At 43.2% G+C, this 18,694-nt stretch overlaps 1 protein-coding gene across 2 annotated transcripts in view; it reads left to right on the forward strand.

Moving 5' to 3' along the window:
* LOC126469860 (organic cation transporter protein-like) overlaps positions 1-18,694 on the forward strand; it is a 241,660-nt gene that overhangs the window by 171,189 nt on the left and 51,777 nt on the right. For both annotated transcript variants that reach the window (XM_050097170.1, XM_050097169.1), the window contains exon 6: positions 1,993-2,164. In XM_050097170.1, the coding sequence (XP_049953127.1) occupies positions 1,993-2,164 (172 nt within the window). The remainder of the gene's footprint in view (positions 1-1,992; positions 2,165-18,694) is intronic.

An 18,694-nucleotide genomic window follows, 5' to 3' on the forward strand; every position in this document is an offset into this window, starting at 1 on the left:
TGGCCAGGGTAGTTGACTTACACCTTCTAGAGCACGTTGGGTGGCACGGGATACATGCGGACGTGCATTGTCCTGTTGGAACAGCAAGTTCCCTTGCCGGTCTAGGAATGGTAGAACGATGGGTTCGATGACGGTTTGGATGTACCGTGCACTATTCAGTGTCCCCTCGACGATCACCAGTGGTGTACGGCCAGTGTAGGAGATCGCTCCCCACACCATGATGCCGGGTGTTGGTCCTGTGTGCCTCGGTCGTATGCAGTCCTGATTGTGGCGCTCACCTGCACGGCGCCAAACACGCATACGACCATCATTGGCACCAAGGCAGAAGCGACTCTCATCGCTGAAGACGACACGTCTCCATTCGTCCCTCCATTCACGCCTGTCGCGACACCACTGGAGGCGGGCTGCACGATGTTGGGGCGTGAGCGGAAGACGGCCTAACGGTGTGCGGGACCGTAGCCCAGCTTCATGGAGACTGTTGCGAATGGTCCTCGCCGATACCCCAGGAGCAACAGTGTCCCTAATTTGCTGGGAAGTGGCGGTGCGGTCCCCTACGGCACTGCGTAGGATCCTACGGTCTTGGCGTGCATCCGTGCGTCGCTGCGGTCCGGTCCCAGGTCGACGGGCACGTGCACCTTCCGCCGACCACTGGCGACAACATCGATGTACTGTGGAGACCTCACGCCCCACGTGTTGAGCAATTCGGCGGTACGTCCACCCGGCCTCCCGCATGCCCACTATACGCCCTCGCTCAAAGTCCGTCAACTGCACATACGGTTCACGTCCACGCTGTTGCGGCATGCTACCAGTGTTGAAGACTGCGATGGAGCTCCGTATGCCACGGCAAACTGGCTGACACTGACGGCGGCGGTGCACAAATGCTGCGCAGCTAGCGCCATTCGACGGCCAACACCGCGGTTCCTGGTGTGTCCGCTGTGCCGTGCGTGTGATCATTGCTTGTACAGCCCTCTCGCAGTGTCCGGAGCAAGTATGGTGGGTCTGACACACCGGTGTCATGTGTTCTTTTTTCCATTTCCAGGAGTTTATATCAATATGTGTTGGTTTTCTGTACACCGAATGTCCCAAAGACCCATCATTCTTACGGCGTACTAACACGTCTAGAAAGGGTAAAGTCCCATCTTTCTCAATCTGCATAGTAAACTTGATGTTATCATGTAAAAAGTTTAAATAACAAACGAATTTTTCCAGTTATTGTCTGCCATGAGGCCATAGAACGAAAGTATCATCGACATAACGCCAGAAAACCGTAGACTTTAAGACGGCAGACTCAAGAGCTTTCTCCTCAAAGTCTTCCATAAAAAGATTGCCCACCACAGGGGACAAGGGACTCCCCATGGAGACACCGTCAGTTTGTTCAAAAAAATTTTATTAAATAAAAAATACGTTGAGGAGAGAGAGTGTTTAAACAAAGCCATCAAATCATCACTGAACAAGCTACCAATAAGATGTAGCGGGTCAAATAAAGGCACTTTGGTAAAAAGTGGGACCAGATCGAAGCTAACTAGTAAATCCGAGCTGTTCAGCTTAAAAGTCTTCAAGCGATTGATAAAATCCTTGGAATTATGTATATGGTGGCAACAGTTACCCACATACGGCTTGAGTGAGGAGACCAAATGTTTTGCAGTCGAATAAGTAGAAGCACCAATATTACTCACTATCAATCGTAGTGGAACGCCATCCTTATGAATCTTCGTCAGTCCATACAGTCTTGATGGAACAGCGTTGTGTGGTCTCAGTCTCTTGATAGCTTGTTCAGGTAAAGAACTATCGTTCAAAAGAGTAGCAGTTTTTCTGGATATACGACTCTTTGGGTGCTTATTGATTTTGCGGTACACAGAATCACATAGCTGACTATATATCTTCTCGTTGTAGGCTTCCCTTGTCAAAAGGGAAGTCACATGCAAAATCTATATCTTTTCAACTTAACTACGTGCAAGGGGAGAAGGGTTAAGTTAGTTGGTATTGTTACAGGCATGGAACAAGTGGGCCCCAGCGCGCGGGTGCTGGCCAGCGCTATCATGGGTGCTGTTGACGTCATTGGTGAAATCCTCCTCGGGTTCCTTGCTTGGCTGCTACAAGACTGGAGGATGCTGCTGCGCATTGCTTACCTACCAGGTTTCATCATGGTGTCCTGCTACTGGTGGTAAGATGTAGTTCAGCTCTGAAATTTGGTTCCAGGTGTATTTTAAATCATTTGTTGTTTTCGGACGTTTGGAAAGAATACGTATAGGTTTGTGTCAAGCAGCCTAAAATTACACTCTGGTTGCTAGTAACTTACCCGCTATTCAGAGAATGTTAGCCAGGTTATGTATTCTGTGAGCAGAGAAGGCAGTTTCATAACGTCTGTTTATAAAATTGTGGGATAAAATTATATGTCTAGATAGAATTTATGTTTTTGGGATGTTAAAGAACATACATTAATGAAGATAAACGTCTTTGCCAAGATCGCTAATAATAACCTCCTTGGCAAAGAACTTTATCTTCACTAATTTATTGTCACAGATTGCCCCTCGCTTCTCAAAATGAGTAAGCGAAAGGTCAAAGAATATTCCTTTAGGTACAGTTTGGACTGCTGCTGTATTGCCATAAGCAATGTGGTATGGTTGGTAAGAGAAGAAGAGGGGTTAAATTCCCTCTCCAGTCATCTTGATTTAGGTTTCTTTAACAAGCCCTTCTGACCTTCTGGAAATCGCTAAGAAGGTCAGAAGGGCTCGTTAAAGATCACGGGCAATTTATTTCTAACTCTTGTCCAATAGTAGCTTGTATTAAAGCACTCTACTCTCATAATGTCATTAATGTTCCTTCTCGATTGTCCTGTGCTGTTACAGAACATATCCTGTAGATCTGTGACTGACACTGCATTTGCTTATTTCACCCTTCCAACTTCATTTCCGTCCTCGTTGTCTGAGCACTGCGTCATTCTATATATTCATATATCAAAATTTCTCTTCTGCTTCAAATAACTTTCAGATGCCTTTTCTTACAGTTTTAACCTAAAAGATATTTGCAAAATCAGTAGAGTTTAGTTGTCGACCGATGGTACATACCTAGCTTACTTAAGACTCATTTGCCTTCAGAATTATTACTTTTCCGAAGAAAAGTCTGTTCCCTTGCTGTCATAATTAGCTATAGTCTTATTAATGATGTCATACAATTTTGAGTTGATTGGAACTTAGGTTTCACACCAAAGTGTTCGCACACATATTTTGAGGTACATTGTAAACTGAAGAATCATACAAATAATCTGGCCCCAGAATTATGGAACATCATTTTATTCCACATTGCTTGGAACCATTTATTAATTTATTTAAACTTGTTTTCTTTGTTTTTTATTTCATCATCACCATTTTACTTAGAATAGTACAGATTAATCAACAGTTTTTGAAGGAGGCCTCATCAATTTATCAAATAATTTTTCCATTAACGGTTACAAAATATATTTGCAATACAGGTAAACACAGAAGGATTTTGGTGAAACTACATATATAGACTGTTGAGTCAAAACGTTATGAGCACGTGCTTAGCCGGCCGGTGTGGCCGTGCGTTTCTAGGCGCTTCAGTCTGGAACCGCGTGACTGCTACGGTCGCAGGTTCGAATCCTGCCTCGGGCATGGATGAGTGTGATGTCCTTAGGTTAGTTAGGTTTAATTAGTTCTAAGTTCTAAGCGACTGATGACCTCAGAAGTTAAGTCGCATAGTGCTTAGAGCCATTTGACCCATTTTTGAGCACGTGCTTAGTAGCGTGCTGATCCACCTTCGGAATAAAATACAGCAGCTATTTTGCATAGCACGGATTCGATAAGTCGTTGGTAGATTTCCGGAGGCATGTGGCACCAGATGTATACGCACACGTCACGCACTTCCCTTAAATTACGGGCCGGTTGTTTCTGGACGCGGAACTGACACCCGATAGCATCCCAGACGTGTTTCATCTGTTTCAGATCAGGCAAATTTGGTGGCCGAGACATCAACGCGAGCTCACTGTCTACATCTACTTCTACATCTATGTGATTACTCTTCTATTAACAATAAAGTGCCTGGCAGAGGACTCAATGAACCACCTTCAAGCTGTCTCTCTACCATTCCACTCTCGAACGGCGTGCGGGAAAAACGAGCACTTAAATTTTTCTGTGCGAGCCCTGATTTCTCTTATTTTATCGTGATGATCATTTTCTCTATGTAGGTGGGTGTTAACAGAATGTTTTCGCAATCGGAAGAGAAAACTGGAGATTGAAATTTCATGAGAAGATAGGGTGGTGACGAAAAACGCCTTTGTTTTAATGATTGCCACTCCACGTATCATGACTGTGGCACTGTCTCCCCTATTTCGCGATAATACAAAACGAGCTGCCCTTCTTTGTACTTTTACGATGTCATCCGTCAGGCCCAGCTGATGCGGATCCCACACCTCACAGTAATACTCCAGAATCGGAAGGACAAGCACGGTGTAAGCAGTCTCTTTAGTAAACCTCTTGCACATTCTAAGTGTTCTGCCAATGAATCGCAGTCTTTGGTTTGCTCTACCCACAACATTATCTATGTAATCGTTCCAATTTAGGTCATTTGTAATTGTAATCCCTAAGTATTTAGTTGAATTTACAGCCTTTAGATTTGTGTGACTTATTGCGTAATCGAACCTTAGCGGATTTCTTTTCGTACTCATGCCACGCTCCTCTAAGCACTCTAGCACGTTCATGACCTTGTAAGACGGATAGTTATCCTACTGGAAAATACCATAGAGGTAGGGAAATTTATCAAATATGGAAGGATGCAGGTGGTCCATGATAATTTTCACGTAGTCCACAGCTGCCATAGTGCCTTAGATTGATACCATAGGTTCCATGAAAGCCCAGGTAAACATCCCCCACAAAATAATACTGCCCCACTGGCCTGCGTCAGTGGAGTGGTGCATGCTTCAAGCAATCTTTGGATTGGATAGAGCCGTATCCGCACCCGGCGATCGATCTGGGGTAACAAGAAACAGGATTCATTCTACCAGTCGACATGTTCCCATTGATAAATCGGTGTTCACTGAAATCGTAATTGACGATATCGTTGGATCAACATGGCAACACGTAAGGGTCGTCTGCCACGAAGCCCTATCTTCAACACTGTGCACTGAACGGTGTATATCGAAACGCTTGTGCATGCACCGGCGTTGTTTCTTGTCGTCAGATCAAGCACAGATCGTCGCTTATCGTGCAGGCAAGCCTCTGACTTCCACGTTTTGCGGTGGAGTCTACACATGTAACACCTTGCCGCCTACTGATGGTTTCACCGTCCTTCAACCACTTTCCACAGACTGTCATGTCAATAGGATGCGAACAACCAACCTGCTGTGCCGTTTCCGAGATGTTCGTTTCCAAGCGCCGGCTCGTAACACTCTGTCCTTTGTTAAAGTGGGTTCTTCTATTTTCGATCGTTGTCGTGGTTAGAATGCTTCCTCATACACTCCTGGAAATGGAAAAAAGAACACATTGACACCGGTGTGTCAGACCCACCATACTTGCTCCGGACACTGCGAGAGGGCTGTACAAGCAATGATCACACGCACGGCACAGCGGACACACCAGGAACCGCGGTGTTGGCCGTCGAATGGCGCTAGCTGCGCAGCATTTGTGCACCGCCGCCGTCAGTGTCAGCCAGTTTGCCGTGGCATACGGAGCTCCATCGCAGTCTTTAACACTGGTAGCATGCCGCGACAGCGTGGACGTGAACCGTATGTGCAGTCGACGGACTTTGAGCGAGGGCGTATAGTGGGCATGCGGGAGGCCGGGTGGACGTACCGCCGAATTGCTCAACACGTGGGGCGTGAGGTCTCCACAGTACATCGATGTTGTCGCCAGTGGTCGGCGGAAGGTGCACGTGCCCGTCGACCTGGGACCGGACCACAGCGACGCACGGATGCACGCCAAGACCGTAGGATCCTACGCAGTGCCGTAGGGGACCGCACCGCCACTTCCCAGCAAATTAGGGACACTGTTGCTCCTGGGGTATCGGCGAGGACCATTCGCAACCGTCTCCATGAAGCTGGGCTACGGTCCCGCACACCGTTAGGCCGTCTTCCGCTCACGCCCCAACATCGTGCAGCCCGCCTCCAGTGGTGTCGCGACAGGCGTGAATGGAGGGACGAATGGAGACGTGTCGTCTTCAGCGATGAGAGTCGCTTCTGCCTTGGTGCCAATGATGGTCGTATGCGTGTTTGGCGCCGTGCAGGTGAGCGCCACAATCAGGACTGCATACGACCGAGGCACACAGGACCAACACCCGGCATCATGGTGTGGGGAGCGATCTCCTACACTGGCCGTACACCACTGGTGATCGTCGAGGGGACACTGAATAGTGCACGGTACATCCAAACCGTCATCGAACCCATCGTTCTACCATTCCTAGACCGGCAAGGGAACTTGCTGTTCCAACAGGACAATGCACGTCCGCATGTATCCCGTGCCACCCAACGTGCTCTAGAAGGTGTAAGTCAACTACCCTGGCCAGCAAGATCTCCGGATCTGTCCCCCATTGAGCATGTTTGGGACTGGATGAAGCGTCGTCTCACGCGGTCTGCACGTCCAGCACGAACGCTGGTCCAACTGAGGCGCCAGGTGAAAATGGCATGGCAAGCCGTTCCACAGGACTACATCCAACATCTCTACGATCGTCTCCATGGGAGAATAGCAGCCTGCATTGCTGCGAAAGGTGGCTATACACTGTACTAGTGCCGACATTGTGCATGCTCTGTTGCCTGTGTCTATGTGCCTGTGGTTCTGTCAGTGTGATCATGTGATGTATCTGACCCCAGGAATGTGTCAATAAAGTTTCCCCTTCCTGGGACAATGAATTCACGGTGTTCTTATTTCAATTTCCAGGAGTGTACGTCTCTGATCCGCGTATGCACTTTCCTCATCGCGTCACGTGCCTTCCAGACGGCATTTAGTCTCGCCGTGGGCAGTCAACAGCAGTCACAAAAGTGTTTCACAATGCAGTTACTAGTTTAGACCAGCCAGTGGTCATCAGCTGAGTATATACTGAAAAAGACAGGACACAACAAGAACCGTAATAGAACTTACGAAGTGTGCGACATGTGATAAAACAAAAATAAAATTACACTTAAGTATACACGCTGCAAGTGGGACGGTTCCCAGTGTGTTGTCAACGTAAGTACAGACAACAGTAGGATGAGGTCAATGTTTTATAGACAAAATACAATCTCCTCTTTGTCTAATCATACCTGCCTTCATTCGCGAAAGTGATAGCTACAGGCAGATGTAATAGTTACATTCATTTAAATAATGTGAAATGATTCTTTAAACAAATTATTCAAAAATGTCACATTACAGTAAAGAATGTAACTACAAAATCTGACAAAATGTCTACTGCACTTTGCCTACGAAGCTTTGACCCTACCTGCTGTTGGCTATATTTAGTCACGGATCTAGGTCGGGTCGCACCGTGGGCGCAGCAAAATAGAAAATAATATACCAGTATGTGTTAACCATATTTTTCAGTAAATAATAGATATTACGTATCATTAATGTTTTATCACAAAATTTGATTATGATATAATTTCGTTTTCTTCTCGGCATCGATTTTACTTTACAGTCTGGTCCATTTGTCCGCACATTAGCGTCCATTTTGCGAGACCTGTGCCATGTTGAGGGTTAACTCTCGTCGTTTGTAAGCCATTTTGTGTTGTCAAGCCAGTGATTCCTTAATTAGTTAACAGAAGCGTACTAACAATCAAACATTTTAAGTAATAGATTAACAAAAACACACAAGATTCGATAATTCGCTAAAATTCACTTTGAAACGTGAGTTTTAAAGCTATGTGTAGGCTATATTTTGTGGTATATCATGTTTTATAACAAAAAACTGTCCCTAAATGCATTTTATCCCCATGCAGGTGAAGTTTCTAACACCCACTAATCCTAAAGTAATGTTTCCAAATTCGTACTTATCCAAGACGGTGTTGCCGTGAATGAAGAAGACGTTCCCCCTATGTTTAGGAATTTCGGATCTTGCTGTGTATTCCTTGGAGTTGAAAGCTATGCAGCAATAGTCCAGTCATAGACCAGCGAGCAGGCACCGACAGCAGTTGTACTAGTTTATATGCAGCGTTTAGTAAGTCGATTCCTTACGTTCTTCTGAGGAGAAGTGAACAGTAACTGTCTGTCTGTATTGGACTTCATAGTACAATCCTCTAGTCCTTGGCGCTAGCATTAGCCAGAAGCTGTACTTACTTTAATAGAAAACGACCTTTAAGTCGTTTTATTGCATGCTTCTGCCTCGAAGTAGTTTATTTAGTGTCTGGTTTGAGTAGTGCTTTTCATTTCTCTAATTCTTTGCGTATTTTTCGACTTTGGACACAGTGTTACCAGACATTGTAGTGTAGTTCCACACTCCCAAAGCACCATAGTCACCAGACACTATTTGAATTACTGTCCGCTCGTAACGTCAGCAGGGCTTCAGTCAGTGAATGATAGCCAGGAGCAGCGTAGAAGTAGTACTTAGATTTTATCTAGTTACTGGTACTATTTGTGTTCCAATTGTGTACGGATACAAAGAGGAACTGATCACTATGCAGGGCAATTAGAAACTGCGTTGGCCGTGGTCGACAGATTTTAGGTTGCTGTTCTGGGATATGGCGGCGTTGAGGCACCTCGAGGGAAAGCTGTGGTACCTCTGGTGCCTGTAGCTTGCTTATGATCCATGTTATAGCGCCTTCCAACACGTCAAACCTGCCTGGTCTTCATTGAACTCAAGGTGTATGGCGAGCAGTGGTAGGCTCGCGAGTCTTGAGGCGGGAGGTGATAGTTCAAATGGCTCTAAGCACTTTGGGACTTAACATCTGAGGTCATCAGTCCCCTAGACTAAGAACTACGTAAACCAAACAAACCTAAGGATATCACACACATCCACGCCCGAGGTAGGATTCGAACCTGCGACTGTAGCAGCCGCATGGTTCCGGACTGAAACACCTAGAACCCCTCGGCCACAGCGGCCGGCGCGGGAGGTGAAACATGGACATGTGGTCCAACGGCTGTTCCCATACACCTTAAATACAGTTTCGAAGTCTTACTCGTTGCTGAGAGTAGATTTCAGCTATCACGGGACACCTCGTACTGGGACCGAATCTTCCTGAAAGTTCCGGCAAACTGCAGAGGGAGGTCATTGAGAGGTTTAATGTTTATCGGATGATGGAACACCTCAGAAAATAGCGGTTAGGTCGAATAGAAAGGCAAGTGTCCTCTCACTATGTTTGTCGGGGGCGTCTCGTCCGAGATGCAGAGGTTCTCACAACAGTTAATGAGTGCAAAAAAATGGTTCTGAGCACTATGGGACTTAACATCTGAGGTCATCAGTCCCCTAGAACTTAGAACTACTTAAACCTAACTAACCTAAGGACATCACACACATCCATGCCCGAAGCAGGATTCGAACCTGCGACCGTAGCGGTCGCGCGGTTCCGGACTGAAGCGTCTACAACCGCTCGGTCACACCGGCCGGCTTAATGAGTGCACTTGGTGCATCTGGCTGCAAATTCTATCTCTTATCGATATGGATGACGGCTGCCACCTTCCCTGTTCCGATAAGCAGCTTACTGAACTGGTGGAGGTACTGAACCTCACACGTGAGGTGGACGCTGAACCAGCACTTTGCAGGATCGTTCATAGAACCGATCGCGGTCATTTTATTCGAACCTGAGTATAGGTCTTAAACCAGGCGGTCAGACGTGTCTGTTATGATATTGGATTTAGATTTCTCGGCCTCGCCCTCGGCTACCGGGTGAAGAACTGTGAACTTCCCTCTATAGGGCAAGTGTGCAATGCACTCAGGAATAGGCTACCAGAGAAGCAGAGTATGTGAGTGTGCACACGTGGGGATTTTAGGGCAGAGAAAACTCTCCACAGGCCCACTAAAACACCACGTACTAATTCCTGAAATGGGAGAATATTACCCCTATTTATTGCGGAGGGTTGTATTCATTACTACAGACCGGAGAAATAAAATATTAATACAGTATTAGTAAAGAGCAGGAAAGTCCGTGCAAAGATCTCTGAACTCGTTTCGCTTGCATCCGGTAATAATGCCCTCATAATACCAAGAACAGAAAGCTGGATGAAACCGGAAGCGAATAGTAACAAAATGTTCCGATAGCAGAGCATATCGCAAATGTAGGCTGGACACAAGTAGTGGGAAGTTTATATCTGTAAACAACACGATAAACTCTAGTCAGGTTAGGATAGATTTCGAATACGAAATCATTTGAGTGCAGGTAAGTGTTAAAGGTGTGGATCAAGTGTGGTGGCTGCTTCCTTCAATAGACCTCCTACCCCCAAAGCTGTAGTGGTGGAACATACAGAACATTGCGTGTAAAATTTCCTGATTATGTTACAATATTAGGGACAGATTTCAACTTAAAAGATATAGTGTCGGAGACTCAAGAGATTAGAGCTGATGTATAGTCAGGGATCCGTGTGACATGGTTCTAAATACAATATCAGAAAACTGTGTTGTGCTGTTAGTCGTGGAACCGACTCGTGAGGGTAACGTCGTAAGTTTCCTCCTTACAAACACTCCAGTTCTTCGATTCAGTTCACGTAAAGTAGGGAACGAATGGCCATATGATTGTTACGGCGTAACTGATGCGGAACATGGAGGTGGTTCATTGAACCCTGTGCCAGGCACTTTATTGTGAATAGCAGAGTAATCACGTAGATGTAGATGTTAACATGAATCTTAAGAAGGGTGGGAAGGTAGGCCTATGTCTGCGAAGAGTTCTAAATAACATCATACAGATTACGTGATCAAAAGGCATCGAAAATCAATCTCTGTTGAGTATAACTGTACAAAATTCAAGAGCATTGTACTAGGGGCGTTTAATAATTAATGCAATACATCTTTTTCTCGGCCAATTTCGGTCGAAAAAATGCGAAATTTGTTGTGGGACATGGTGGAATATTCCAGCCTCAGCACCTATAGTTTCATGAAGTTCTGATAGGTGGCGTCGCTATACGTAGCCTTCAAAATGGCGTTTGTAACGGAGGGGCGCTCCAAGCTGAGGACTCACTGATAAGGGGAGGTCACAACGTTCGGATCACGGACTTACTTCAAACTTTTTACATTGCTAGTTGTCCATTAGGACAACATAATGTGCGAGTAGTAAGGCATAGTACTTGAGCGATGTCGAGAAAATCGCAAGGGAAGGATTATACGTCAGTTAGGGACCGGTGGGCCACAAGTTGCGGCGTTCATGCGGTTAGCGTTCCGGCTCCGCAATTGCTGAATCTCTGGATCGAGTCCCACTCATGTTATTTTTTTTCTTCCTTTAATGTACACTTTTTTCAACACCAGTCTCATTGTTTCATACATATTACATTTGGAAGGCAATATGATAAGGCAAATGTATTTGCATAAACTTTTATTGAATTTCCAATGTTCTTTGATTGTTTGTTAATTTCTATTTTTACAACAAATATAACTATCGACAAGTAAACGGCCAAACGCATAAAGTTTTCCTGAAAAATTATGCCTGTCGTGATTTCCGAAATTCCTTATACCTGCAATCGCGTAAGATACCGAGAACTGCTTTGCACCAGGACGCTTTAGTCTTGAGACCAGGTTTCAAGGACGAGGAACAGCCCAAGGGAAAGCTCAAATCAAACATCCATAAATAAAGTTGTAAATAACTTTATTTAGTAATACGAGTGACAGTATGCCACAAGATGAGGGTAATGTATAATTAATCATCGGATATACTTCCGACATTACAAGCTGCAGAACGATATTTTTCATACAGACGCGGAAAACATGAATTAAAAGAACATCTACAACGTCTAATGAATGCAGTTTTCTCGCATGCACAAGGAATCTTTAGAGTTTCTAAGGAACAACGAAGCTCGTTGACATTTTGAAAAATTTTTCTTTCTTCCGACAATTTTAACGTAAACAATGCGTAACGGAAATTTTTCTTAAATACTGGTGCGCGAAAATTGGCGATGTACAATTCAATGTATTCTAACAGCATCTTACGAGAAGCAATTTCTCGTTCGTCGACAGTCAAATATGAAATAAACTGAACGCGCTTGATAAAATTTTTAACTTGCCTACAGAAAAAAAAGGTTCAAATGGCTCTGAGCACTATGGGACTTCACTTCTGAGGTCATCAGTCCCCTAGAACTTAGAACTACTTAAACCTAACTAACCTAAAGGACATCACACACATCCATGCCCGAGGCAGGATTCGAACCTGCGACCGCAGCAGCAGCGCGGTTCCAGACTGTAGCGCCTAGAACCGCTCGGCCACTACGGCCGGCCAGAAATAAAAGTAGCATAATATTTGTTGTAGTAATAAAAATCAGTAAACAGCGTAATAACATTGGAAAGCCAACAACCGTAGATGCAAATACAGGTGTCCTCTTATCGTATTACCTCTCACATGTAATATGTACGAAATAATCTGACTAGTCTCGTATTACCTCTCAAATGTAATATGTACGAAATAATCTGACTAGTCTTGAAAAAAATATGAATTAAAAAAAATACATGAGTGGTACTTGATCCAGCGATCCTCAGATTACTGAGCCTTTTTTTTATCTCAATTTGTTCTACATTGTTCGGTGAATTTGTGCGTGGCCGACGTCCGATGACACTCGTTCAGGTTATTCGTTGATCTGTTCACTCAGTTTTTTTTATTTTTTATTTTTTTATTACAGAGGGTAGCTGAACCCTCTGACCGAACACGCTGAGCTACCGTGCCCGCTAGCCTGAACTCTAAGCACATGACAGCCGCCATGCCATACTCAGGGACGCAACGCCCAGGTACATCGTGACGCCTAAAACTTCTCTAGCGATTTGCTCGAAATCGCGTGAGTAGTACGCCTTACTAGTTGCACATTATGTTGCCTAATGGACTACTAAAAGTGTACTAAGTCTGAAGTACATCCGTGATCCGAACGTCGTGGCCTCCCCTTATGAGTTTCTTTCGGTGGAAAACCAGAGCATCGCACATATTCATAGGTGCTTGCCGAATTTTTACGGAGATCTGGCAGTGGACAAAAGCATGGACAGTCGTTGGGCGATGCGTCTGTCATCATCGCAACACGGTCGCGCAAACCTGTCCGATCTCCCCCGTGATGGCCAGCCGTAGACAGCTGTAAACCTGCAATGTTGGAACGTATGGACACTCTCATTCGAGTTGAGCGACGGACCACTGTCAAACACCACGATTCACAATTGGAAATCTCTGTTGGTAGTGCTCATACCCTCGTCCACCAGTTGGGGTACTGAAATGTGTGTGCCTGCTGAGTTCCTCGCCGCCTAACAGAAGGCCATAAAGAGAAACGAAGGACATCTGTGCAGAATTGCTTCCGCCTTACGTGGCTGATCGTGACAGTTGTTGTCGAACGTCGTCACATGCGATGAAACATGGGTTCATCACTTCGAACCGGAAACAAAACGGCAAACAATGGAGTGGCGCCCCACCAACTCTCCTCCAAAGAAAAAATTCAAAGCCACACTCTCAGCCATTAAAGTCATGGTGACGATCTTCTGGGACTCTGAAGAAGCTATTCTGTTTGTTGCCCTCCCTCACGGTGCAGCGATCAACTCTGAAGTGTGTAGTGACACCTTCAGGAAACTGAAGAAATGACTTCAGCATGCAAACGAACTTCTCCTTCTCCATGGCAGAGCAAGGTTTTATGCATGTCTGCGCACCGGAGAAGAGGTCACAAAACTTCATTGGACTGTTCTTCCTGATCCACTCTAAAGCCCAGACCTCTCACCTTCCGACTTCAGTCTTTTGGCCCCATGGAAGATGCAGTCCGCGAGACGCAATACGTGGATGATGTGGAGATTATTGATGCAGTAAGACGTTGGCTCCGACGTACAGAGAGAGTGGTACTATGCAGGCATGCAGGCCTTCCCAGTAAAGTAACTCAAGGCCGTCACATTGAACGGAGATGGTAAGACCCGACAAACGCCATATTTGAAAGTTGCTCCATAAGCAGAGAGAACTTCATCACAAATTTAAACGTAGCCAAGGCCTTGTTGACAATAAAAAAATGAACAGAGCCAGAATGAGTGTAAGGAGAGCCACGTGTGAACCGTTCAACTCATTCGGAAGTAAATTTTCTCTACTCAGCTGACAAAAATTACGAAGATAATTTGGTCTTACGTTAAGCTGGGAACTAACCCAGGTATCCAGTCACTCAGTAACTATGCTACTCTGAAAGATTAATGAGCAATGTCGATATTCTCTGGGAACTATCAGCATTCACACTGTGTAAGCGCTCCGTCTTCCATCGGGACCATCCGACCGCCGTGTCATCCTCAGTGGAGGATAGGAGGGGCGTGTGGTCAACACACCGCTCTCTCGGTCGTTATGATGGTTTTCTTTGACCGGAGCCGCTACTATTTGGTCCTCAATTGGCATCACGAGGCTGAGTGCACCCTGAAAAATGGCAACAGTGCGTGGCAGCCCGGATGGTCCCCCATCCAAGTGCCGGCCACGCCCGACAGTGCTTCACTTCGGTGAACTGACGGGAACTGGTGTATCAACTGCGGCAAGGCACACAGTGTAAGTAAGAAATATTTGCTAAATATCATTAATTCTCACTTACGTGGGCAAATGTCGACATTCAGCTCGCACTGATGGTAAATATTGAATAAAAACACAGGATTGTTGCCATATTTTGAGAGTGGTAATATGGACCAAGACACGACAAAACTGCCCCGTACACATGGGCTCTAAAACCCATACCTTACGAGCTGTGAGCACTTCGCCATCTTCGTTACCTACTGTGAAATACATCACTTCTGCTGTAAGCTCATTGCTATTACGAACAACCTACAGAATGCAGTAAATAAATGTAACAATACGTTACTCCGTTACTGTGAAACAGCAGAGCTTCTAAGGTAATCTGCCTGCTATTACATACGACTTGCACTCGTGAACCATCGCTAAAGGAAGTATGATTCATAAAAAGACATGCTTCTCTCCAACGACTTAGAGAATCATGCACTCTCTGAAAAACTCCAGGTTGGTTGCGACGAATGCACTAGCAGGCACTGACGACGAGTTCCTGTAGTGTTTATACATTATTAATATGGCTTGCATACACCCAAGATTTCAGCTGTCCCCACATCCAAAAATTCAAGGGATTAAGATCGGGGGAGCCAGCTGACCAACCATATGGAATTCCCCTTCCAGTCCAGTGCCGGTTAAATGTCTCTATAAGGTGTTCCTGTCCATTGGGAGGAAATGGGCTGGTGCTCCATCATGCATGAACTACATTTTATAGGAATACATTCCTGTTGTTCAGTCAAGGCTAGCTGTGAATACATGGAAAGTTCCAGCTTCTCTTTAATACTTCTCTATGGAATATGATTTTCCCCATTATTACTCAAATTTTGTTCAAAAGAATATGGATACAAACTCTTTGATCTGTCCTCTGGTTTCAACATGATTTGACATATCTGCTGTGGGCTTTTGTTTCAGTATCCTCAACCAGTGTTTGTTTAATGATTTTTCTGATGTTTCACCAGCACCTCCATTGTTGGTGGCAGACTGGATTCAAGCTTGCAGCTGTAGATTGTATGAGGACCCCAGAAGGCAAGGGGTCTAAGTAACAAAATCATTGTTTTGAGAAAACTCAAGTCACAGTTGAACAGTTTTGGTAATTTGGAAAATTAGAACTTCACCATTTTGACCATATTAGGTGAATACTTGGTCCCTTAGCTTTTCATTAATTATGATAAAAAATAGGTAAAACATCAAGTTTATGGTTGATATGTATAAAAATGGACAATCTGAACATTGACCCCTTTACCTCTTAATTAAAATGAAACCAAATTATTATGCTCAGACTATGCAAACAAAATAATGGGCTTTTATTGTTATAAAAAGAACAGCATTGCATCAGATTTTACTTATTGATTTACAAAAGAAATAATTAGAGGTTAATACCTTTCAACATATGTTAAAATCATCATCTCTATCATAGATGTTGTTACACATTAGCAACATCATCATCTGCATGAGTACCAGGGCATAATGATTCACTGGTCTTTGTTTCATGGGATACGCTTTGACAAAATTGGTGATGTATCAGTGGCAAAAACTGTAGACATTCCATCAGGTTTTCATTTTTTTGTTGTATTTTAGCTTTGGATTTTCAACTGTGGGGTGAAGGGTGGGAAGTTGTGCAGGCATTTTAATCTGTTCATTGTTTCCTCATTGGCAGTTCCTGGTAAAGCAGAATGCCTTCAGCTGATGTTGTCTTTAAAAAAATAAAAAATAAAAAGAGTCTTTGGGTTTGGCTTTTCATAATGCAGTACCCGCATTCCTCATACTCCTGGCACAGTTTTCTTGTAGTGCTGGTACTGGTTCAGTGGTTGACAATCAATTAAGTTTTCAGCTGTCATCTTAGAAACAAAATATTTTCAACTTGCTGCAGCATCCAGGTTCATCCAGTCTTCTGGTACATACATGTCATGTTTCTTCTTCTTTTCAAGTTCAGTGATCCCAAAGTCCTGATCACATTCATAGTATGAATGTCCAGAAACTGGGAAATGGTGATCAACAGTTTTAATTTGGATGTTCTAAACAATATAACACTAAAATTTTACTTTTATATTGCTCTTTTTCTGCCCTCCACAGCTACCATTGAAGGCTAATATGTGTTTCACATTGTGAAAAAGTCCTGATTTTGTTACATATGTAAAAGATTACAACTTTTTAAAAAATATTTTTGTAAAGGCAGCCAAAGAATTGGCAAATAATAGATTTATATTGGATAGCAAAAACAAATCAAAAGCATTATGGTCAGTGATCAATGCTGAAACAGGTGCCACAGGCAATCATGATATTTCTGAAATCAAGATAGAGGGCAAAACTATTGAAAATCCAGCTCAGATTTCTGAATTACTTAATGAATTATTTATAAATGTAAAAAAATCTAACATCAATGTAGAAGATTATCCAGACAACGTTAATTTCTTCAACAGTGAGCAATTTGAAGAAGTATTTACAAGTTTAGATCAATTTAAAATATTTGAAAAGATGGTCACCATACAAATTCAAAACTTCATAGAAAAATTTAAAATAATCTCAAAAAATCAGTATGGATTTCAAAAATTCAAAACCACAGTATCTGTTATAAACAATTTCGTTGATAAAATTAGCTCATTTCTAGACAACTCACTGCATGCCACAGGAATCTTTTGTGATCTATCAAAGGCCTCTGATAGTGTGAATCACTCCTTGCTGCTCTGTAAGCTGCAGAAGTATGGAATTAGGGGCACAGTATTTGAATCGTTTAAGTCCTATCTAAAAAACCAAAGGCAAAGAGGAAATTATACTTCAAAATGGAAAACCATTTCACATGGAGTACACCAAGGTTCTGTCTTAGGTCCCATTCTGTTTCTGTTTTATGTAAATTATCTGCCACTTAATATTGAGTGTCACTCAGTTTTATTTACAGAGGACACATCTTTACTCATTGAAAGTAAGAGTACTGATCACATTCCACAAATGGCATTAAGTAATTCAGAAAAATTAGATACCTGGTTTGATTGAAATGGGTTCATTTATTTATTTAGTCCTTCAAATCCTATATGTATAGAATATATACAAGGATATTGGACATGGTTAGGTATTTACAAGATAAAATACAGTTTGTATTGCAATCCTAAGGACTAGATATTGAAGTAATTTAGTGCAGATTCATAAATACAACAAACATTACAGGCAACATACGAAGTAGAATATTAATAATGCACCTTTATTTTTGTTGTTTGGCTTTTATATATTCTGTCAGACTTTAAAAGCAATGATCAATTAAATATGCCTTTACTTCAGCCTTAAAACTACAGAGTTTACCTATTGATTTAATATGTTTAGGTAGATTATTGAAAATCTTTATCCAAGTATGTAGTGTACCTTTTTGGCATAATGATATTCTCACCTGTTTCACATGAAGGCCAGATTTTAGCCTTGTATTGTGTGCATGTATATCTTCATTTTTAATAAGATATCTGGGTGTCTATTGATATATTGTTTGATGAAAACTGATGTTTCATAGATAAAAATGCAAGGAAGAGGAAGAACTGACAGTTTTTTTTAATATGGGTCTGCACGATTCCGTATTGTTTACCCCTTCAATAATTCTTAGTATTCTCTTTTGCATCCTGAAAAGTTTAATATTTGTTGTTGTATTGCCCAAGAAGATTATGCCATATTTAATTACAGAATGCACATAGGAGTAGTATACATTTAACAGGCTGGCTTTGCTGCAACAAGTTTTTAAGATCCGTATCATGTAACAGGTTTTGCTTAGTTTTCTCTGCAAATATGCAATATGTACCTCCCATTTTGTGTTGTTCTGGAGCCCAAGTCCCAGAAATTTAGTGCTGTCAACACTTTCAAGAACTCTGTCCCTAAGTTCTATTTCTATGTTTGGGTGGTGTCTTCCATTTACATTATCAAAATTCTGTGCTACTGTCTTTTCTTTGTTTATAATTAGCTTGTTGTAGCTGAACCACTGTTCTACACTGTTCATTGTTTGGATAGCGGAGTCTTTTAGTTTTTCTTCTGTTTTACCACTAATAAGGAAGTTTGTATCGTCTGCAAATTGGAGGGTAGTTTGGCAATACTTGTTGTACATAAGATCATTGA

Source organism: Schistocerca serialis, chromosome 3, assembly GCF_023864345.2.
Source record: "Schistocerca serialis cubense isolate TAMUIC-IGC-003099 chromosome 3, iqSchSeri2.2, whole genome shotgun sequence".
In the NCBI taxonomy this organism is placed as follows: Eukaryota; Metazoa; Arthropoda; class Insecta; order Orthoptera; family Acrididae; genus Schistocerca; species Schistocerca serialis.